Consider the following 24718-nt stretch of genomic DNA (forward strand, 5'->3'; position numbering starts at 1 on the left):
TCGGTTATTATTGGCTTCCCTCATGTGCGGCAGAGAGGCAGATATAAGCCGCCTTTCAGAGAATTCAGGATACAGCAATCTGAGAACAGCGTGACGAAGCTGCCCGCTAGCGATCAGCATTTTTTTATGTATGCAGAACAATTTCAATGCATCGACATAAAAGAAAATCACTTCATCGCAGTAACTTTTCATTCCAGTAGCACCTTTCTAGGCGTTTTTCACATCTCAGCGAGCGCATGTATTTCCGCATTGCCTTTTTGAGTAATCACTATTTTTGTTTTTCTAAGTATCGTACCGCTGCTGCATGCCCGCCTTTCATTGGTTATTTCCGTCGCGTGCAACAAATAATGTTCGGATTCTTTAAAATGTATATGTATATTTCTTTGTTTTGTAATAATAGTATCATGTGTATTCTAACGCGTCAAAGCGACGCGGAGTCTATCAGGAACGCTGTAGTGGAAGACTCCAGTTTAGCGTAGACCAGCTGGGGTTCTTCAGTGTGCACTCACATCGCACAGCACGCACGCATTTTTGCATTTCGTCGCTATCAGAATGCGACCTCGCCACCGGTATCAAACCCGCGACCTTGGCATTAGCAGCCGAGCACCACAGCCACTGAGCCATCGTGAGGGGTCTTATTCATTATCTGCTATCTGAGACAAGGAATGCTTCAGAAAGTAAATGTTGCACAACGTGATTGGTTCATTGCGCCTATGCTTCACATATTTATGGCACTCGAAACAAAGAAAAGGAAACCATTCTCACTCAGTGCTTTACGAGTTAAAGGGACCATGAAAAGAATTAAAAGCCGCTTGTAAATGTTAGAAGTTATGCTCATAAGCACTGACACCAAGTATGTCTTCGGAACTGAGCCGGCAATTTATTATGGCTTTTTAAAAATCGCGTTTTTTAAAATTCGCGGGCCGTTTGGTGTCTTCGTAGGGAGCGATTTTGAAACCAAAACCGGGAAAACAGACGTCACTAGTCCCATGACGTCGGTAGGCCACCACACGCTGTCATTCGCTCGAGCCGCGGCAGCTACGACGTCACGGGCACACTTCCGGTAGCGGTGAAAATCGTCTGCTCGAGGCGCCGCGCGACCCCCTCGGGCAAGCGCGGGCCAGGGCATTGCCTTCAAGCATATGTTTTCAATTTACCTCTGCCGCCTCTTTCTGCCGGGAGTTCGGGAGCAAAGAAAGCGCCGAGACCGGAGAGACGCTGCCGACGCACGCTGCTCCTCGGGAGTGGGACACCCGGAAGCCGTAAACCGATCGTCAGCGAATGACGTATTCATGGGCGGAGCCCAGTCCCGGAGCTGTTTTCTTTATTTTTTCTTGGTGCTCTGCGTCTATGAGTTGAGGGGGGAGAGGAGGAGCGTGATTTTTAATCGTTTATAACTTCGTTGTTATTCATGCTAGCTCGAAAATTCTTTCGCTGGGGCGACGAGTGATGGATTGCCTATCTTTACGTAATCTCAATTAATTTGTTTCATAGTCCCTTTAAAGCAGTGCTAACAATTCGAGTAAAGCTGTACGTAAGCATGTGAAAGGGGGATACTATAAAATCTAACATTCCATGTCAATCTGGTGTAAAATACTTTAGAATTACGAAAAGAACATTGCGCAAACGCCATTAGCTTTCTTCGTAGACAAGAGACTCCTATCAGTGTTGTTGTTGACCTGGATGCCATTTCGACTGGATGTCATTTTCACGCTCCATAACGCTGACAGGTTTCGCTGGGTAAATCTACGCGCTGGCATATGCTATTTGGTCTGAAAAAAAAAGGAAAAAAGTATGCCGTGCTGCACAAAATGTGCGGCTGAACCGAGTCCCGAACCGGTTCGGAACGGTTCCTTTGAATCGTTCCGGTTCGGGTTCAGTTCCAAGATGGCGAAAAAAATTTGGGTTCGGTTCGGTTCCAGCTCCGGGCGAAAATTTGGGTTCGGTTCCGGTTTCGGGTTCGGGTTCGGTTCCGGTTCGACACTCTGCAATTAACTAGGCGCAACAGGCCCGCATTTCCACATAATCGTGGGCTACCAAAATAAATATAATCTTATCCTACATTCAGAAGTATCGTATTTTTGTTATTTTAATTATATGAAACTCCCCCTTCTAATATACTGCGCCAGTGTTCGTGTAGAAGAACGTATATACGAGGTCTGTTAGAAAAGTATCCGACCTTTGGCCGAAGAAAAAAAACTGGCATAACTGGAGCGGTGGAAACCTAATCACCTTCAAAGTAGTCTCCTTGGGACTCCACACACTTCTCCCAGTGGTGCTGCCATTGTTCGAAGTATTCCGAAAAGGCCTCTATCTGAATGGAGTTTAGCTCAGCTGTCGTTGCAGTCAAAATGTCCTCTCTTGTCTGAAATCGCGCTCCTTTCAGTGTCCTCTTGACTTTGCGAAACAGCCAGAAGTCGCAGGGGGGCATATCAGGAGATTAAGGAGTCTGTTGAACTACAGTAGTCTGGTTTTTCGCCCAAAAAGTCTGAATCAAGTGCGAGGAATGTGCAGGAACATTGTCGTGATGGATGCGCCTATTTCCTGTTGACCTCAACTCCGGTCTCTTGCGCCGCACAGCACCACGTAAGCGACGAAGGATGTCCCTGTAGTACTCTTTGATCATTGTTTCACACTATAGGGTGCGTACTCGTGGTGTGCCACACAGAGGGAGCCAAAGAAAGCTGTCAGCATCACTTTGACATTGCTGCGCACTTCGCGGGCCTTCTTTTGTCTCGGTGACATGAAATGCTCCACTGTGACGACTGGCATCTGGTTTCCGGGTCGTATCTGTACACCCAAGACTCGTCACCAGTGATTATGGTGTTGATGAAGTCGGGGTCACTGTTTGTAGAATCCAGCATGTCCTGTGAGACTTCAACACAAAGCTGCTTTTGCTCCACCGTGAGCAGCTTCGGCACGAATTTCGCCGCAAGTCTCTCCATGGCTAAATATTCGGTGATAATGGAATGTGCATAAAAATTGCTGATGCCCACCTCTTTCGCAATTTCTCGGATAGTCACACGACGGTCCCGCCTCACCACAGCGTCCACTTAGGCAATGACCTGGTCATTTCGGCATGTTGATGGCCGACCGGAGCGCGGCTCTCTCTCCACCGATGTGCGTCCGCCTTTCAACCAATTGTACCACTGCTTAATCTGTGTGCTGCTCATAGCATCGTCACCGAAAGCCGTCTGAATATTCCGAATGGTTTCCACTTGGCTGTCGCCCAGTTTCTGGCAAAATTTGATGCAGTAGCGCTGCTACAGTCGCTCCGTCATTGCGCTCCGCCAGTGCACTGCGCACTGCGTCACTCAAACGCTGCGTTACAGCGACTGACGCTATCGGCAGGCGGGAAAAAATTCGTGCATGCGCACGAGGGTTCAAAGTCAGCTGAACCAAGCGCGCTTGTTTCATATCCATCAGGTGTTCGCAAAAAAAAAATAAATAAAGGCGGATACTTTTCTAACAGACCTCGTAAGAGTGGACTGATTGCAAATTGTTAAGCATGTCACTACGAAATGGCATGAGTAAAAGCATAATGAAGTTTAGGTGAAGAAGAGTGCAATCCTGGTGCTGACCTAGTTTATTGTCATTAGCTGTATCTCGCACAACTCTATGCTTGCACTCAAGAGAAGAGAACAGACTACGCTTAGTCTAGATATGCTGTCTCCTGCTAACTGTCTTCCTTCGCAACGCACTACATGCGAAGGCACTTGAGGTATAATCATTTCAGGCGCATAATCTGGGCCATGCTGCTTAAAAATGGTGTAGTAATGATATTTTTCCTTAGGTCAACCACTAACAAATGTTTCTTTGTCCTCTTTTCTCGTTATAAATGATGTAATATTCCTAATTAATCAAGCAACCCCGGCACACTGAAGAGATATGAATGGAATTAAACTTTCGTAAATTTTAAAGCGTCTCGACTGGACTCACTAATTACGCCAGGCCAAATATCCATTCTGCCCTCTTCATCTAGGAATAGGTACCAAAGACGACAAATATGCAATCAAATGCAGCCCTACTAATACAGCCCCACTATTTTAACTAATTACCTTAAAAAATATAGTAGCTACGATATTATGATGGCCGCCACCCTACCTGCAGTGGCCGCCACCCTACCTGGCGTCAGGTCTTTTTTTTAATTTTGGTCGGTTAGATGGTTGGTTAGTCTATGGGGATTTAACGACCCAAAGCTACAAAGCTACTCAGTCTATGAGGGGCGCCGTAGCGAAGAGCTCCAGTCAATTCCGACTACCTGGGGTTGTAACACGCACTGATATGGCACAATACACGTGCCTCTATAGTTTCTCCTCCATCGAAATTCGACCGGCGCAGCCGGGATCGAACACGCGTCTTTCGGGTCACCAGCCGAGCGCCATAACTACTGAGCCACCGCGGCGGCTTTATTTCTTGTTCTCCTTCGCTGAAACACACTGTATTTGAATTCCAGCGTATGCTGAGATGCATTAGACAGAATTCGAAACAAGAAGAAGATTAAGGTGTACGCTTCAGGCGCCCTTGTTCCAAGCGTTATTATTTAGCACATCTATACTTTTCTTTCACCAACACTGCGACGAGGTCAACAGTTACACAGAAGAATATGTCCCCAGCACAGACGGCTGCCCTTATCAGAGCAGCCTAATAAGTATATTTCAGAGGTCTACAATTGTTTGAGGCTGAACGCCAACGCGATTACTCAGACAAAATGGCATTTCTAACGACAGCAAGTGCCTGATGATTTCTAACACCGCATTCGCAGAAGCGCCTGAAACGCGGTGAACTACCGCACTGTACTAGCGAGTACGGACATTGACAAATCACGGATTTTCGGAGAACATACGAGTGATTTTCCCTTCTCTGGGCTTCAGGGTCATTAATGGCTTCGCGAGCTGGTCAAAATGAAAATCCTCCAGCCGACCGGCAGCCACTCGAGCAAAGAACGCTTCTGAAAGCCTGGTTAAAGGGTGCATAAAAACTAGCAAAGAGGGAGAGATGACTACGCAAAGAGCGAGGCAGCTACCATTTTTGAAAGATGCTCAATCTACATGCACACTCGCTAGAAGAACTCGAATCAGGTACTGTATATCGAAGCACTGAGAACGAGTTTCACTGATGCATCTATGCTTTTTATTGCGACCCTTTGTAGCTGACGCCAGTTGTCAACAAACTAGGCGTCTTAACGCGGAAACATAACGTGGGAACATAGCCTCGTGTCATGCCTCCCTCCTTTGTAGTGTCCCTCAATGGCTGTTGTTATGTTTCGGCTATGAACCAACTAGCTCAGATTCAGGTCGTCCTGCTAAGAACGAGTCTCATTCCACCTCAAAAAAAAAATTGGGCTCCAACGCACAAACATTGGCCGAGCTAGGTACTTGCAACCCACCTTTAAAAGGTTGAAAAACCTCCCTGGCAGAGATGTTCGTGCTTGGCTTCGAGCAGATGGTCAAGCTTGTGTCGATAAATTGCAGGTTGGGAGTAGATAACGATACACGACCTGTGGACGTCCATGGCCCGCTCCATGGCTGAATGCGGCATACATCATTCCCGTTGCAAAATCGTTGCACAGACAGCAACTAATACGAAATGCACAAGAAAAAAATTAAATTTCCAATGCAGCTGCTTCAGAACACACAAAATATGGTACGACAAAAGTGTTTTTGGGGCCCCCTTGGTTCTCCTCCCCACGTGTAGGGTAGCCTACTGGTGATCGCCCGGTTAACCTACCTGCCTTTCCAGCCTTCTGATTCTCTCTCTCTTGCACTGCTAAAAAGTAGCCGCGATCGTACGCCTGACAGAAATAAAAGCAAACTAAGGCCATAGTCTATGCGTATCCACAGCCACGACTGCAACCTGCTTAGTCTTCAAGAACTGCCGCCTGAGTCATCTTTACTGGTGTAGCTAACTTACCCGGCAAGCATCGCCCACCTGCATTGAAAGGCTTGTGAAAAAAAACCAGCCAAAAAGACGGGTACAAAGGAGAGGCGAGGCGCACACAACGACTGGACTAACAACTTGTTGTTAGTCTAGTCGTTGAGTTGTTAGTCCAGTCGTTGTGTGTGCTTCGTCTCTCCTTTGTCCCCGTCTTTTTGGATGCTTTTTTTTCATAAGTATGTACCAACTAAACCCGATTTCAACTCTCCTGCATTGAAATACGCTTGCTACTTTATGTCCCCACACTCAAGAAACACACTTTGAGGCTTCCCTTTGACACCATCGACGTTCAACTCAAAGCCGCATCATGTCAAGGAAGAAACCGGCGACTTCCATTCGACTACTTTTAATCGCAGCTACTGAACCCTAACACTGTTGAGTGTGCCTTTATTACCTTTGCTCTACCGCTTTCTGTTCTTCATTTGGTGGGTGTTGAACTGATATGAACATTGCACTGCCTATCTGTGCTAGCAACTGCGTCTGCCAGTTTTCCGTCCACCCCACATATCTTATCGGGGTAACCCTAAAATTCTTGAGACTCTTCCACCTTCTTCCCTGAGAAACGGCGGTGTGCTTAGCTGAAATTTTTAGCCATGTGGTCGGTTTAATCCTTGTACACCTCCTATGGTGTTGGAATCAAGGGTATGCAGTGTGGCTGGGGTGTATTTTTGGCGTTTCAAAGCGACCCTTGCCCAGCTGATATAAATAGGCATGCCATTGCATGGACAAAATTTGCAAAGAGGCTGTGTGAAGTGCATGCTGCTTCAGTTTCCTCTGCACGTGTTTACAAATTTCGTGCTTCCTGCCGCTTTCCATATTTACCTCTCAATACTTTGTAAACATCGCTTGTGAATAGAAAGAGCGCAGTCTTCCTAGGGGAGCACAGCTGGTAAAGCACATTACTAGTCCTATTTGCGCTTTACTCTCCAGAAGCGAACCCGCCTATGTTGCTTGAGCTGGCGGCATCGTATTGCCTAGTGCAAATTAGAGGGTTCGACACTCGTCTCTCAGGTCGGCGCTTGCCAATCCTGCCAAAATGCAACGGTGTCCGCGCACTAAATTTTTCGCTCATGTGATCAAGTCCTACGTGGCCAGAAGTGAAGTAAAACAGTGCATTCCGGCGGTTCGCAGAATTCGGCTGCAATATTTAGAACTAAAACCTTGTTGCGAATTTATCTGGACTCACCCACCTTCGTGTCGACCCTCTGTAGCTTCTTCCAGTCGTGGATCTTCGCCACAAGCGGGTGCGTTTTTCCAAGGTGTGCTAGGAACTGTTGGGTTACTTTTGGTTTGTCAGGAGGCCACGACCCGTGAAAAACCTGTGAAGTCAGCAATGGTTAATCCATGCCAATTACTAGACACTCCATCAGCGCTGACATTGTACTTTGCCTCTTTCTTGAAGCAATGCTGCAAAGCCTGGAATTGCCTCCCGTAGAGGTATGGCCAAGTATTAGTGCAGCGAAAAATTGCCGCTTAACTTGGGAATTTTTAGCACCACCGATTTACTCTATTCACCTTGCACATTTGACCGCAAAAACTAAGCCAGTACAAAGACTGGGACAATATACTGATAAAAAAATTTAACCTCATGCTATGCATGCATCCGGAGTAATCTTTTCTGACGGCTGAAATTCGGTTAATAACCTTTTATTTCTTCACTAGGAATGTGCCGTTGCCAAAAGAGTATTCTCTTCATGTGCCCAGGCTGCTGAACATCTTTTTGACTCTCGTATAAGCAGATTTATACCTCCCAATGGAAGCCGCAGTAATGAGATTTTAAGTGGCACGCACCTTATCTTTAATTACGTCATGCACTTCATTAGTCTTGCCCGGTGAGAACTTCTTTCCGGCCAGGATCTCAGCTTCCTTTACGAGTGCGCCCATGACATGCTTTATATTCCTTCGTGTCTTCTGCGTATGTGATTGGTTGATGCCGAAGCCATTGAGATCCATCTTGCTCACAACTCCAAGTACCTGTATTTGTTCTGCACGACGCCGCATGAGGAGCAATTTAATAAAAGCAGAAGAAATGCTTATGCACTCTTGATGCTAGACTATACACTTGCAACCGTCTTGCACGCTTGTCAAAGACGGCGATTCAGCTACAGTGATAAGGCGTTAGCTGTAACATTGCCCTATAATGTTGGCAATGACCAATATAATGACTTTAACAAGAGCGGTGGTTTGCCTTTTCAACTTGAAAGGAGTGCTTGTGACAACTTTTATGATTACGCCTTCCTGCAAAGGATAAACGTTATAGGCTGTTTACTTTCAGTGGCGTAACTTAGTCGTAAATTGACCTCAACAGCATGGCAATTCGTTCCACGAATAGCCACATAGTATAAACTTCATGTAAAGATATTTTTCAAATGGCTGCTATGCAAAGTCGTGTTTTCAGTGGCACGTACCAACACAGTGACGCAACAGACGACGACACACCAGCACTGAACTATATTTCAGATGGTCCCCTCACCACTGTATAAACAGCAGCATCTTATAGCGGTACGGACAACAAGCAAAGTGTTCATATCGCACAAAAAATCAACAATAACGGGTGAAATGGCGGTCATGAACATAGCGGAGGCCTTGTACAAAAACGCCAAGAGCTAATACAGTGGCACCCAAAAATGTAACATCACAATTCGTCGTAATAATGGCAGTCAGTGAACTGGGCGTACTGAACTAAATGTAAGCTCTTTTGAAAAATTGCTCTTGGCCTAAAGACCAATTATTGTACATTGTGTCACGTTTCCATGCAAAGAAAGAGAGGCCACAGTCTAGCTAGAGTGTACTTGCCTTGGTAAAGTTTATTTATGTCATTTTCGAGCAGCTTAGACTCAAGTCGCCTCTGTACGCGCCACACCAGGACAGCCCACACTGCAGCACAGTCCTCCATGTGAGCTCCGGAGTCCTTCAAGTTAACTCCGCAGGCCTCTGCATTCCGCAAGAAATTATAAGGGCATATGGGTTTCTGGCGTCCTTCCGTCGATTTCCGCGTCCCTGCCCCATCAGCCTGACATGCCACTCTTGAAAGGCTGGTACCAGTTCTTCAATCTAGGAAAATGTGCGAAACTTAGTCTAAAGGGGCAAGAACGCCGGAAAGGCCGACTCAAGTGTAATTATCAGCTAATGTTGATAAAAAGAAACATTTTCTGGTACCCGGCTAAATGAAGGCAAAATAAGTATGCCCAGCCGATTATCAGCCAGACACACAATCAACGTTGCAGACCCATGTAGTAGGCCCCACCTCCTCTTGGTAATATATGGCATGATATGGTATGGTATCGTATGGTATGATGTGCTATTGTATCGTATGTTATAGTATGTTGTGGTATGTGTGGTATCGTGTGGTACCGTACTGTGTGGTAGGGTGATATAGTCTGGTATGTTATGCTATGTTTTGGTATGTTACGTTATGGCATGGTGTGGTATGGTATGGTATGGTATGGTATGGTATGGTATGGTATGGTATGGTATGGTATGGTATTGTATGGTATGGTATGGTATGGTATGGTATGGTATGGTATGGTATGGTATGGTATGGTATGGTATGGTATGGTATGGTATGGTATGGTATGGTATGGTGTGGCATGGTATGGTATGGTATGGCATGGTATGGTATGGTGTGGCATGGTGCCGTACGGTATGCTATGGTATGGTGGGCAGTGTAGCGTACACTACTGTACAGTACAGCATGTTATGTGGGATTGATATCCTGAAGTGACGTACGGGCTATAACGGTCGCTACAGTGGAGCAGCTACAACTACCCGCTCCACCAGCGTGATATTTTACTGTTACGTGCAAGGACTTCATTCTTAGACCGCATACTACAACTTACTCGTTTAGCAGCTTTTAAACACGCTTGATCGAAGTTCTTTATATTGCGCATAAATAAGCGCTGTTTACAGTAAATCATTTTTGAATAGTAATATTTGCTAAATAAAACTAAAATAAAAATCTTTATATGCTAACTCTTTGACTATGTTTCAATCTATGAATATGTTTGTATTGTTCAGCTCTATCCCCAAACCTAATGTGTGGTAACTAATTTCTTATGTTTACACCCCTGCATTTCAGTGCCATGACGACTATCTTGAACTTGCATAAATTGGATCGGCATCATCAGAGAAAGGCAACAAATTTGGTTACCAAAACTCGCATTTCAATAGTTAATTAACGCTCAAGACAGAGAAAAACAGTGCTTGAACCAGAGAAATGTGGCGCTTTGGATTTGTATGGCACTGTTATGTGCTTGTAGGCTATCATGTGCACACAAAGTACACTGCATCGCATCGCGCAGAATGACCGTTTTGTTGCTCTCTAATGCTCACTGCGCCCAACTGAATCTGATATAAAGATATCGTGTTGGCACCCATAATTCTTCCGCTAGCAAACTGTCAGTATTGAAAGCTTTTAACATCGAAAAACTTTCGTTTCTACAAATATTTTCCTTCTTGTGTAATCTTCTAAATATCAATAAAGATATCGGTGTATAAATTGTGTGTTTTTCTGTGCAGCTTCATTTCTTTAAGGTAGCTAGTGCCAATTCAGTGAAATTAATAAACGCCGCCAGCGAAGCAGATAAAGATGTGTGGCAAATGCAGTGTTGGGATTGCTCCACCAATTGCGCAAACCTGCGCAATTTCATGAAATTTGCTAGAGGTACTCATTTTTGACGCAGTTGCGCCAAAATGCCACTCCAGCAACGACGAACCACGGCGAATTCGAGGTGGCGCAGGTAAACACTTAATATGCACAGGCATGAGTCTGGTTTCTCTCACAATGTATGACGAGAAAGCTGAACTACGGGGTCCCAATTCACCTCGTCTCTCTTGTTAGTCATTTGCTGCCTGCTTTTAGTGCATGGCATGTATGAGTTTTGCATAGTTGTCTCGGCGTTTCTGCCAACATTGTCCGAAGCATGGCGAGTGCACGTGCAAAAAAAGATGAGCTTTTCAAGAGCCTCAAATAGTTTTTGCGCTCCACCAACTTCTGTCCTGTGGAGTAAATGTTTGCCCACTAGCAAGGTTTCGCCTGTTTTAAGGCTGATACCTTTATTTCACGCACCCCAATCATGCTCGATGTTACCCCGGACCAGGAGGAATTTTTCTTAAACGGGGAGGTATCTTTGAAATTTGGGGATGCTAATGAGTAATCACTTCAGTCTCTTTTCGCAGTAGTTGACAACAATTCTGATTTCGCGGGCCGAAAGTCGGTTCGTATTAATAAGAGAATTTCTTGCTGGGTTAGTTGGTAATTCATTGTAATAATTGTTGGTAATTCATTGGGCGCTCTGTCCCGTTCTTTTGGCTTGTGTGTGTGTGTGGTTTTTGGCACCTTTATATTACTAGGTATAGTTAAGAGTTCATATTGAAGCACTTGCAATGCTGAGGTTAGGATACTGTGACCACACTGTGCACTCGTAACCTTTAGCTTGCATCCTTGTCCTGTGCTATATGAGATTGTGAATCATAAACTCCCCGCGGCGGCTCAGTGGTCAGCGTACTTTGCTACTGAGCTGGAGTACCCGGGTCCAATCCTAGCCTCGGCGGCCACGTTTGAATAAATGCGAAACGCAAAGGCTCCTTTGTGCTGCGCGATATCTATAACATTAAGGAACCGCAGGTGGTCTAAATTATTCCGAAGCTCTGCACTGCGGCGTACCTCATGGTCTGTTCTGAAAGTAGTAGGACTCATTTTTTTAAACAAAATTTATTCAACAGAATAGTACAAACGATTGCCATTTTTCAAGGTAGCACCCTTCCGCACCAACACGCTGCAGCCAATGAGTTTTACAGTTTTCGTACGCCTCCTAGAACGCCTGGACCGGAATGCTGTTTAGCTCCCTCGTCACGGCCTGTTGAACCACCTCTACCGATCCGTGATGTTTCCCCTCGAGCGTCGATTTTATTCTCGGGAATAGAAAAAAGTCTGGCGGGGCCAAGTCCAGGCTGTAGGGGGGCTGAGGCAGCGTTGCCGCCTTGTGCTGGGCAAAAAATCGGGGTCCTCATTCACATGATGAACAAGATCCTACCGGTTGACCTTTTCCTCCTCTGACAACACTCCCGGCACGAACTTCGCGCACGCTTTCCTCATGGATAAGTTTTCTGTCACGATCTCAAAAACTTGGGTTTGAGGAATGCTCCAGTCATCAGCAATCATTATGATACTCATTCTATGATCACTGTTAAGTAAATGTTTCACTCGCTACACATTTTCATTGGTCTTGCTGGTCGAAGGGCGTCTGGAGCGGTCGTCTTCCTCCACTCTTTCCTTACCTTTTCGGAAAAGCTTGTGCCACTCAAAAAACACCTGATCTACCCATGGAAGCGTCACCGAAAGCCTCCTTAATCATGTTGTGAGTCTCTTTGCCCGTTTTACCAAGATTTACTCAAAATTTGATCGCGTATCGCTGATCCAGTAAACGCTCGACGATTCTGCGTGACGAGACGTTTCGACAGGGGTTCACAGTACAAGTGACCTGCTCTCTTCAACGGCCGAGAGCCGACTGCCGATTTTCCCCAGCATGCCCAATATCCCCCTTCAAAGATCCTGCACGCGCAGACCACCTCTCGTCCGCCCGTTCGCCCAGGAAAAAATCAGTCCTACTACTTTCAGAACAGACCCTGTATATCACGAAGAAGTTTAGCGCACTAATAACGAAAGACAAGACAACACAGGCGCTTGTCGTTCCTCCGTTGTCGTTCGTCGGGAGTGCGCTAAACTTTTTCGTGATGCATTACCAACTAGCTCAGCTGCCGATCGTTCTTCTGGCATATGTGTATTTGGGAAGTTAAACCGCGTATTTAACAATTTTAATTACAGCCTCAGTGCGAGAAAATCATCCTAACTGAGTTTCTTCGTCAGAAACAATATTTTTTTTGTTCGCTCGGAGTAGTAAGTCATGCTGTCCATTCCGAAGCGTTTCGCTTGATCATCGGATACATTTGATAGCTCTTTATTCGAGACTGCCCCGGAAACCATACAAGAGGACAACGTATCGCCATAGTATCAGAATACTATTTACTACATGGTCTTGTCCTACGAGGGCTGTCCAAAACGTTTTGCCTTCTCCTCTGTAACGCCTTTATTAAATGTTCATACTCAAAGGCGTCTCCGACAAAAGAAAGCTTGAAATATTTTTTTAGAAGAACAGCCCATTTTTCACTTTATCCCCGCTACCAATAAGGCACCTGCGTTATCGAAACACTAGTCTTTGCATGACGTCAGAGAGGAACGAGGCTGGCTGCAGGCGACACCAACTACGCATTTCGTGGGCCAACTTATTGTCGGACACAAATTGCGTACCCCTCAGATGTTCCTTCAACTTTGGGAATAGCAACGAGTCAGGTGGCCTAAGTCCGAACTAGAGGGTGGGGGAGGCATGAAATCTCGGAACTGCAGCTCCTTCAATGCGAGAGTTGTCTCCCAACACGTATGTGGCCAAGCATTGTCACGTAGACTGTCAGCTGACGAGGCACCCATCTGGAATTCTAGATATGCCGCACATAGCGCCATGTGGCTCGTTGCTATTACCAAACCTGAAGGAAAACATCTGGAGGGCATGCACTTTTTGTCCGACAATAAGTTCAATAATGCAATGCGTAGTTTGTTGAAGAAGTTAGCGCAAAAAAACGAACAAGGGACATGGCTTGTTTTTTTGCGCTAACGTCTTCAACAAATGCATCAACAACCGGCCCTGCAGCTTGCTCTCCTGAATACATAGTTGGTGTCACTAGCAGCTATAACCGTTGTTCTCTGTCGGCATGCCAACACCAGTGTGTCGGTGACGTAGGTGCCTCATTGTCTGGTAGAGATGACGTCAAAAAGAAACTGCTCTTTCCAAAGAAAGTATTTCAAACTTTCCTTTGCGACACTTTTGAATTTCAGCAATTAATAAGCGCGCTACAGAAAGGAGGCAAAAAATACTGAACAGACATCGTAAATATAGTTCATTGTTCGGAATTGCCTTTTTTTATTTTCGGAAGTCTTATTCACAAATATCAAAGCAGTCTTTTTCTACCCTCATAATAATAACCACGACACAGTTAAACAAGACGCGTCGAACTCCCGCGAAAACAGTGAACTAGTCTGGGCCACCTCGAATCAAAATTCCACAGAGGTCAAGCCGCAAGGCTGTCGACAATGCTGCAATGCAACCCTTTAAATAAATGCAGCTCAAGCACTCACCTTAAAAATACTACCATGGACTCATGCTTGTATACTGAACCATGAAAAGCGCCCCGCAATTGTTATCGCTGAATTGGCAAAAAAGTAAGGTTTTCTCTATATATTTCGACGCCATTTAAGCAATACATGGCGGACACAGTCCGACTACATTGAGACTTCCTGTTATTTGAAGAACGCGAATACTCTTTTAACATCTCACTAAGCCCTACGATACAGAGTTCCATATATGCTTGTATTGTTATTTCTCTATGAAAATTTCAGAATTTCAATAACCTTGGAGCAGATGCTCAGAGAAATCCCCAAGGGGAAGTTTATTTGCTATAGAAGAGTAATCACCCATTAGATTCCACCCAAGTGCGGCCGGACGTCTGCAAAGGAAAGCTATACAGCTTTCCACAGAAATTTCGTACCTGAAGAAAAAATTTTCCTGACCCTGGCTTCGATCCCGGGTACGCCACCTAACGGGATCGAGAGCTCTACCATCTGAGCTACCCTTGTTGCCTACCATACGGTTGAACGGGAAGGAATTGACCAACAAACTGGAAGTCGGAATAGTGCTGGTTGAAATTTTCAGCGTCATGCTTCAAGGCGGAGTTTATTTAGGAGAAGAAATAATTGCTCATTAGCATTCTCTTGAGCCCTGCCAACACATCTTCATAACACAACTTGAGTGTGATGTTGTACAATATATCTTCGGCTGAGTGTTAAAGTATTGCTTATGTTAGAACTTAAACGTTATTTTGAACTTTGAACCATACACTGATATTTCGCATGCAACCTATAATGTTCCTACAAATTACCCGACAATTAGCTCTTTCTAATGCCTTGTGCTGCCTGAAAGATTACGTGATTCCTCCCTTGTCAAAGCAGAAGAATGAAGCTTTCCGCACTTGTTTCTCAGAGGCCTAGCAAGAACCAGGCAGGTGTTGTACAATGTGATGAGGCCAATGGGGTCAAAGAACTAACTCTCCTTCTTCACTTTATTATTGCCCTTACCGTTGAACAGGTTCTTCAAAGCCGGCGCTTGCATTTCCAACAGCTTCTCAAACCTGGCCTTGTACTCGACGGAACCCACCGTTCCACTTATTCGTTTAAACTTCCGCAGGTCTTTTCCAGACACTTTTATCGCGTCTGGATCCAGAAGCCACTGCGCCAAAAGCGGCTCCTCCCAGCCACATTTAGCCGGATCGATGCCACACGGCTTGGCCAGAAAACGCTGGGTCCGTAAAAGGTCTGGAACGAACACTCGCTTGGCTGAACTGAGCAGCATCTTCAAATCGCCAGCAGTCACATCCTCTGCGTAAGAAAACAGCGCCTTATAAGGGTTGAATAATCTTAGTATAACTATGGAAGGCATTTCTCTGCATTATTTTCAAGCTTGTGAACCGAACCCTTAATCTAGGTAAAATCAATTCTGTGCTTAATAATTTTGCGAAGTATGACCTCAAGAGCGTCCTCCTCTTCTTCCCGTAGGTAGGTATATGGAGTGGAATAGAGAATTTGATTACGAAGGCGTTTGCCCGCCGCAAGGCATCCTTACTTCGTAACCATCTGCGTTTCTCGGAAACCCGGTGAACGATGTATTTCAGTTGTTCGCTATGGAAAGGGGCGGAGGTGCAGAGATTCTGTTGTTTTGGGGGAACACTGAAGACCACAGCAGCGGGCGTAGCGGTGTACTATCGTCGCCGCTGTTTGCAGGATGGTTTCAATCTCCCCTGTGCTGCCCTGTGCGGCCCACAGGGTGATGCCCTTCGCAGAATTATTAAGCGTGCCCTGAACATCCCCATCACTACTTAAAACAGCCGGCGCATGGCCTTTGGGGTGATGAATAATTTCCGGTAGCTCCGGGAGGCGCAGCTTACAAACTAGTACACGCGCTTGTCGCTAACGCAGTCGGGTCGCCACCTTCTCGCTCGACTCCATATCCAACACACCCCTCCAATGGAAGGCAGCTTTCATATCCCAGAACTGTGGAGACGTGCCCTCCACGTGCGACCTCTTCAGCCAACACGTCACACGAAGGTCATAATGGTCGGCGCCTAGCACGAGCGGCAGCCCTAGCCCGACATTATGGCAACAAAGCGCGTGCATATACGTAGACGCCTCCGGCCCTCACAGCAGGGGTTGGTACACGGCCGCGGTAGTTCACAACAGAAACACAGCCAACGGTCTCACCTTTAGAGCCCACAGTGAAGCACAAACAGAAGAGGTCACGATTGCTCTCGCGGCCTCACATTCCGATTCAAAATCCGTAATCACCGACTAGCGAGGGGCCTGTCGGCAAATGTAACAAGGCTGCACTCTCTTCGTAGCCTATGGAATATACCAAAATTGCATGCGGGATACGGGCCCAGCACATTGTTACCTTACATGGGCCCCTGCTCATCGGGGGTTCGCAGGAAACGAGGCAGCAGACGCAGCCGCCCGCGCGCTCTCTCACCGGGCTGTTTTCTCCTCCCCACCCGATCAGGAAGCCGATTTTAATCCGGTCTATACATTCAAAGATATTACATAATATTATCAACATTGTCATCGCCTTTACCCTAGCCCATGTAAAGGCCTGAAGAAGGCGGATGAGCGGCTCCTTTTCCGCCTTCTCCCCAGTAAATTGCTTTGCCCGGCAGCACTAAAACATTTTCACCCCTCCTTTAGCGGCAGCTGCCCGCACCGTAGTGCGATGTCTTCTGACACCTATCACATGGTGTGGGTCTGCCCCTGCAACCTGGCCATTCCCCCCATCCCCAACCCAAACCGGGAGGACTGGGCGGGCGACCCTGCTCGGCTGCCACGACTCAAAGGCCCAACAAGCCTTAGTCGGGCAGGCCCGAGCGGCGGCCACCGCCACTGGGGTCCCATACTAGGGGCCTCCGCCTAGTGCTTGTAACTATCGGTTCCTTACGTACGGGCTGATCCAAACATACCTCCTGTCCCTTCCTAATAAATGTTTTCATCACTTCCGATTCTGCGCTTCCTTGCGCAATCACTGATAAGCTGGCACTTTTTTCGGGACGAATGTAACCGCAAAGGTGTGTCCTGTTGCAAACAAGGATGGAAAACATTATCTTTTTCGGGACGCCATAGTTTAAAGGAAAGCTGTCGCATTACGACCAGCCATGATTGGTGACGGATTCCTTCTATTTCTTAGGTCCGCGGGCTTTTTTTTTTTTTAAAAAAGGACAAACGTTAAAATAGTACACGCAGTCAAGAACTCATATCACAGGTTGAACATTGCCTTCTGCAAGTTTTCTATTGTCCGGCGCGGTAGCGCAGTGGCTTTGGCATTGGGCTGCTTCGACAAAGGTCGCAGGGTTTCCATGGAAGCGAAAAGTGAAACCAGCTGTGTGGTATACGCTACCAGCGCCAGTTAACAAATGCGGGTTAAATTAATCCGAAGGCCTCCACTGTGGCGTCTTTCATTCCTGCCTGCATCTCTTTAGCATCAGTCTCCCCGTATATGATATACCATACGTGCTCTGTTATACAGAAAGCAAGGTACACTTGCCTAGAGACAGAACGTATGCGTGGGGATGATCCGACTCTTCGGAATCCTCCCACGAGATGGCGATCCCGACGGCGCGCTCGTTGCCATCGATGAAAGGACTGTCGCAGGTATCTCCTTCCGATAGGGCCTGTACAGCCAAAGCCATAGAAAACTCCTTTATCTCCGACCACTTCTCTAGGAAGCTCTTCACCGACTTTACATGCTCCCATTTTATTTTTTCTTCTGCTTGCCGGTATGTGTATTCTTGAGGTACGGATGTCTTTACATTCTGGAAAGAGAGAGATGCGTAATTACTGCCTTATTGCAGTATGGAACAGAACACAAAATATAGGGTATAAATATTAAAAAAGAAATTACGCACCACCATTTCGAAGGAGTTGAGGAAAGATATTACTTGCAGACAAACCACGCATTCTAGTACTGAATTCGATGAAATCCAGGGTTCGACGGAAACCCGTCTGGTCGGGAAAATTCATGGCGGGAAATAACATGCGCCGACTAATCGATACAGACACAAACAAAATGAGACGTTTCGGCTCGGCTACGGGAGCCTTCGTCAAAATCAGTTCACAATCACGATGAATTGTGAACAAGGCTCCCGTAGCGGAGCCGAAACGTCTCATTTTGTTTGTGTCTGTATCGATTGGTTGGCGCATGTTGTTTCCCGCCATAGTAATGACTTCATAACGCCAAGTGCTTCAGAAAAGACAGATGACCAAACGGACGGGAGACATACACAGGACCGACTAGCGTGTAACCCCTGTATATGAGTTCTGTAGTGACGTTTGTCTTTTTAAACACAAGACATTATGGCTTCAGGTGGCGGTTAACAACTAACCAAATTTGTACTCGGATGAATTGGGACAATGACGTTAAAACGGCGTTTCTGTCTCAAGGAAAATTTAGCTTACCGAACAGGCCACTTTAAACAGTGTAGTGCAGAGATTACGAAACTGAAATCAATAAAAGTCCGGACCCAGTACAGAGGAGAGCAATCCCAAGTATATTTTGCAGTTTCTACTGCAAATCTTAATTGACTGCCTCTAGTGTGTGGTCAGTGCCCTTGATTGACAGTCCGCCCCTTTTCGTTCCCGAGGGGCCTAACGAAGAGAGTTTGCATTTGCCGAGCTCTAGCATGATTTTCGAGACCATAAGCGAGGCTACTGTAAAATAAGGTTAAATGCTGTCTTGGCTTAGTCATGCTGACCGAGCTCACGTCATGGGCCAGCGGTTAAGCAGCCACTTTCAATGTCCAGATTAAAAAATTTAACCTCAACACTTTTTACTTTCTACGTGAGGGCAGGTTTGTCACCTAAAGTTTATAATTTAGTTTTACAAAACCAGGAAACCTTTACAGCTCTGCCGAACGTCCCGTTTGCATGCTTTGCACTTAATATTGATACATAGAGTAACAACTGAAACTCATTTTATACATTCGACAAAAAGGATTGCTGCAAGGAAATGAAAAGTGTCTCCAACGAAGTATAATAAACAAATAATATAACCAATTTACGAGGCATATGTGCGATGGAACAAAGAACGCAGGATAGTTTTCTGAACATTAGCTCCAGTCTCCGATTTCCTCCACGCCAAATAAAAGCAGTTTTCGCTTCAGTACCTCCTTAGTGCTGAAATACGAGTGAATAGCATTTCTGTTCCGCGTGTTCATCGTCTGCATCTGAAAAAATCTGGCCTGACGTTTTAAAAGGCCTCCTAATGATATTTTTTCTTTATTTTGGCGAGCAGTGTCGTGAGAATTAAGCAGCACACGAACGTCTTCGCGTTTTGACATCAAGCAATGACAAACAGAAAGCACTGCCAGGGCGACGCCGGGATAACAACGTACGAAGGAGGGGGACTCTTGGCACAGCTGATCAATTAGGCCCTGACGCATGCGCAGAGTAGCCCTGAGCCTCCGGTGCACCCATAGAGTTTCTTACTATTACCTAGAGGGAAAGCTGACAAGCCGCCTATGGGAGTTTGCATGGAGACCCCACGTGACCACCTCAGCCACCATGGGCGCTCAAAGCATCATGGGGCGGTGAGCTACTTGTTGCGAAACTGCAACTTTTGGCCAAAAAATAATAAAAAAAATAAAGCTGTTTGATAACTACAAACGACCTAACATTCAATATCTTGTCTAATGATTGCAACAACCGAGCAGAAAAGCATTTAAGTGCAAAGTTTGCCTAAAATAAGAGATGACTAGCTTTCCTATTGGCCAAGTGATGAACACTAAAAAAACTAATATTTCGTAATTAACAGGCGCACTTTTAAAAGTAAATATGTTTTCAAAAAAAATGTTGTTGTTTAGATACTTTAAGAGGTTTTTTAATGGTATTTCGAAAGAGTAAAACCTTTTATTGGCGTCGTGTGTCGTCGCGTCTTCACTACTATGGCTTTTGCACACTGCGTTCGCGCGAAAGTCGTCTGCGCACACACGAACTACGTTTTCGGAATGAAACGCCTTAGTACTGCCACTCTGTGTTCCCGAAAAACTACGACTGTGCCGCAACAAGTAGCTCACCGCCCCATGATGCTTTGAGCGTCCATGGTGGCTGAAGTGCAGCGCCGCCAGCTTTCCCTCTAGGTAGTAGTAAGAAACTCTATGGGTGCACCCACAAATGTGCACCTGCTTCTCGAATCAAGTATTAAGGGAACCCTCAAGCTTCGCCCTTTAGGGTATGACGCGACAGAGTTAATGGCTCTCCTCCACAGTTCCTATTCAAACACAGTCGCTGTTCTTTTAGAGCGCAGCTCCCTGGCACCCGTTTCTGCGTTTCGCGCCGTCGCCGTTGTCCGTTGGAACGATCGCTCAGTGGCCCCGGGTAGTGTGACGAAGAAGACGAAGAAGCTGGCAGTGGCGCGGGACAGCTAGGCCGGCGGCCATGAAATCATATTTTGCCCATCGTTAATCACGTCTCATTCCTGGGCTGGATACCACGTAATAATATTTTCGCACGAACTACTTAACGTAGCCGATTCAAACTAGGTTATTTTTATTTATTATTTTCCAATCTTTGAACTGAACTACAGCGGTCATTTTATATCTGATATTTGCAGTTATGCATTGCTGTATACGAACGCAATCTTCTTTGTGTTCGCCTTGGTTGAAACACTCCTATCGAAAAAATGCACTGCATAGAGGTGTAACTTTATAGTTCAATACCTTTGTATATCTGTGCAGATAAACCGAAAGTAATCAGCTTTCCACCTCTTCGTCTTTTCTAATAACCAGTCAAAGGTTAAACTGGCATACTGAGATATTTCTCGTTAAACAAGCAGCACTCATTTATCTAATTTTCTTGCCGAAAGAACATGCTCTGATAAACGTTTTGCAGCCACTGGCCATGTTGTCAGTGCGAAGTCAATTATATGTTTCTTTGCTTCTGTCCCCTTAGTCATCTGTTTTGCAGCTTTCCGCCTGAAGTACTGTTGGACGATGGTCTACCTCAGGCAGTTATGTCATGACATAGCTCCCTAGTGATACCCCAATTGCCTTGGCTTATCACTGGCAATATCACGAAGTGCCCCCAGGCCCCGCTTCTATGACAAAACTTAATATCTGCAGCTAATATTTTGACTCTGAGATAGGCATTTTAAGGAGAGCATTCATCGACACACGTCCCGAGAAGGCTGAAGTAAATGACCCATTAAATGTTCCGTTCTCCTGGGGAGATACTTCTAGGGGAGATCTAGCTGAATTAGTTGCAGGAAAAAAAGACATTATGGCATGAAGGAGTGATTTCGGCAATTTTTTTTGTACAAAATCATCTTTCTTATTTGGTCCTAGTGCGTAGGCCAAGTGGTACGGTCTTTAGAACACATTCCACAAGAGACGTCGCGGTCAGCGGCAAAGGTACGTAATTATTGGCCAAAGCATGTTTGCGCAAGTTTTCTCAGTTTGAAACTGAACGCAAATCGAATGTTTCAAAATTTGCACATACGAGTGAAGAAATCGCACCGCTGACAAGAGGCACGACGCGCGCAGGGTAAAGCATGCGAGTATTCAATAAAACATACCACGCGCCTTCCTTACTTTACCTGATTGCTGATGAAGAGTCACTTCACGTTAGAAAACTTCGTAGTTTTGTTTCTTGCATTCTTGGTTGTAGTACAAATGAGAGTCCATAGATATCGTGTTTCCCGGGCTGCAATTATTTTTGGGAACCGGTTTGTTCTAGAAGTGACAAAATTATGTGTCACTGACACCTGCTTATAAATGCTTATGAATTCGAGGCTGGTAGAAAAGCAGAAATCAATTTTCTTCTCTTTTAGCCGCCTTTTGAAGGCAAAAGTTTGAATTGTTTAGTTAGCTGCCTCTTGATCGCGCACGTTGATTAAATTGTGAGTAACAGTTGCGAATCGACGTATTTAACGCCCCGAGGTGACACTTGCGGATGTTCTCGGAATACTTTTCACCTCGTCGGGTTCTTTAACGCGTGCTGAAATCGCGCAGCGCGCGGGCGTTTTTGCATCCCGCCACCGTCGAAACAGGGTGTCCACAGACTGAAAAGAACTCTCTGTTGGGACCAGCAGCCGAACACAAAAGCCATTGAGCCACTGCGACTGTTACTTTTAACTGCAAAGGATCGCTCAGTTAAGGAAAATCAATCGTTAGCTTACCTCAGTTTTTGTGTCCTTTACAGGCGGACACGATTGAGCGTTGTTATTCTCCCTCTTGCGGCGTCTTGAAATATTTCGAGCTGAAGCCCCATTGTCACTGGCTCCGTCATTGGAGGTAATTTCGGAAACATCTAACTTCCGACTTTTGATTGCACTGTTGCTTGAAACAGTCGCCGAAGTAGTGCTTGTTCCCCCTGCTGACGCAGTGGTGGAAGGGTTTCTCTTCGGCTTTTTCGAAGTGTTCTTGGTAGAACTCGATGCAATACCATCGACATTCGAGGCAATGTCGGAGCATTTCCTTTTGAGGCTGTTTGAAGGGTTGTTGGCTGATATCGAGAAGGTGGCCTTGTTGTCTCCAACAGTGGAGGCAGTAGATGTAACCAACAAATTCTTGACCACTGCTGCTTCGTCATCGCTTAAATCGCCCACTGTCTTGGTTAAAGGCTTACAAATTCCTTGTGGGACTGGCTTGTTTCTGCCCTCCGGCAACCTGCGTTCAAACGACAGTGAATGCTTAAGAAATAGCCTAAGTCAACGATATGCTAGCTCCTCGTGATTGAAAATTGAGAATCCATAACCTCTGTCAGACCGAACTAGAACGTGACTGGTTGCCGTGTCCAAAAAACTAGACATTTGAATTCATGTTGCGGAAGCTTTTTGGGAAAGTGGTTTCTGTGGTAGCTTATGCTTGCCCAGTGTTTGTTAAAAATACAGTTTTCTTCTATTTTTGTCACAATGCTACATGCATATAGCTCCAAGCATATAACTACGCGATGGTGCCAAATATGATCAATATTGCCTTTATGTGCTTGACTAAACGACTGACGGCGGTCGTTAGGATGTTCACGCGGAGGCATTACTAGCCTCGCATTTCTTTTATGCCGGCATATTTATTTATTTTATTTATTTATTGATACTGTTAGCCCTTTTGGGCCGATACAGGGTGGGAATTCAATGACTTTTTTTTATATATATACAACACAAACACAGTGCAGTAAATACGACATAAGTGCACAATTCAAGCCAGCGCCAGTTTTCTATATACACAATTTTCTTGATGGATACACTTCCAGTCAGCTCGCCGTACAAGAACACAATGGTAGAAAGGTAGCATCAAAAATTGGGGTTACAGGGCTATCAAAGGTGCTACATTTCAGGTTACAGCGCACTTCGTAAATAAAAATAACAATAAAGGGGAGGAAGGGGTATCTGTCTGACTGCTATACTGTTAATGTATCAGCAGCGAAGTGGTGGAGGATAGAGTGTTCAAATTGCTCAAGGGAATTGATTTCTATTATGTCGTATGGTATGGAATTCCAAAGTTCAATTGTTCTTGGAAAAAACGAAAACTTAAACGTATCTGTTCTTACCTGTAGAGGAAGGAACTGCCTAGGATGGCTACCGCGTACTGGACGTGATGATCGTGTTTGAAGGTACCGTTCTGTGTTGAAATTGAATTGGCCTTTACTTATTAGATACATGAACTTTAGTCTGGCTATTTGTCGTCGTTGGGAAAGTTGCAGCAAGTTCAATTTATCTAGCATTTCCGTTACTGAGTCTGTTGACCTGTATTTTGAGAGTATGAACCTTGCAGCCCGTCGCTGAACCTTTTCAATTTTATCTATTTGGTTTTTTCTAAAAGGATTCCATACAACACTTGCATATTCTAACTTGGGGCGTACTAAAGTCACGTATGCGGTGAGTCGGACATCTGCTGGTGCAAGTCGAAGCTTGCGTTTCAAGTACCAAAGTTTTTTCTCAGCTGATGCACATATGTTATTTACATGCAATTTCCAATTCAAATCTTCACATATGGTCACGCCTAAATATTTGAAATGCCTGACACGTGTTACAGGCTTGCCGTCTGTCTGGTAGTCAAAAGGGAAAATATTTTTAGTGTTCCTAGTTATCCTTGCAAAAACAGTTTTATCATGATTTAATTTCATTTTCCATCTGGTACACCACTCTTGTATACTGTTTAAACCCTGGTTCAACAATACCTGGTCTTCTTGACTTGAAATTGTTGAATAAATGAGGCAATCGTCTGCAAATAGACGGACTGTAATTTTTGTGTTCAGACTTTCGACAATGTCGTTAATATAACTTAAGAATAAAACCGGACCCAGAACAGATCCCTGGGGAACTCCCGAAGTGACTGGCAACATACAAGATTTTGCGCCACGTACTTCTACGAACTGCGTTCTTTCTGCCAGGTAAGACTTTATCCACATAACCATGTTTTTGTTAACGCCAAGATAACAAAGTTTTGTGAGCAGCTCAGAATGCGCGACCCGGTCAAACGCTTTCGACAAGTCTAAGCATATAGCGTCAATCTGGCTTCTATTGTCAATCGCGTATGCGAAATCATGAATTGCTTCAGTGAGCTGCGTAACTGTTGACAGGCGTTGTCTGAAGCCATGCTGATTTGCAGTGAAGACATCAGAATTCTCGAAGTAGTGAAA

At 45.4% G+C, this 24718-nt stretch overlaps 1 protein-coding gene across 4 annotated transcripts in view; it reads right to left on the bottom strand.

Moving 5' to 3' along the window:
- The window catches only part of LOC149334163 (DNA polymerase theta-like), a 45864-nt gene that overhangs the window by 16050 nt on the left and 5096 nt on the right, over positions 1-24718 (bottom strand). The window contains exons 2-8 of one of the 4 annotated variants that reach the window (XM_089555040.1): positions 22257-22746; positions 17635-17898; positions 15125-15428; positions 8734-8871; positions 7729-7922; positions 7128-7256; positions 5390-5579 (exon numbers count right to left, since the gene is read on the bottom strand). In XM_089555040.1, the coding sequence (XP_089411166.1) occupies positions 5390-5579; positions 7128-7256; positions 7729-7922; positions 8734-8871; positions 15125-15428; positions 17635-17898; positions 22257-22746 (1709 nt within the window). Of the gene's footprint in view, positions 1-5389; positions 5580-7127; positions 7257-7728; positions 7923-8733; positions 8872-15124; positions 15429-17634; positions 17899-17991; positions 18074-22256; positions 22747-24718 lie in introns of those variants that run through there. The other 3 variants (XM_089555042.1, XM_089555043.1, XM_089555041.1) reach the window with 3 other exon arrangements.

The sequence above is a fragment of the Amblyomma mixtum genome, chromosome 8 (assembly GCF_055824585.1).
Source record: "Amblyomma mixtum isolate Tamu chromosome 8, ASM5582458v1, whole genome shotgun sequence".
Lineage (NCBI taxonomy): Eukaryota > Metazoa > Arthropoda > Arachnida > Ixodida > Ixodidae > Amblyomma > Amblyomma mixtum.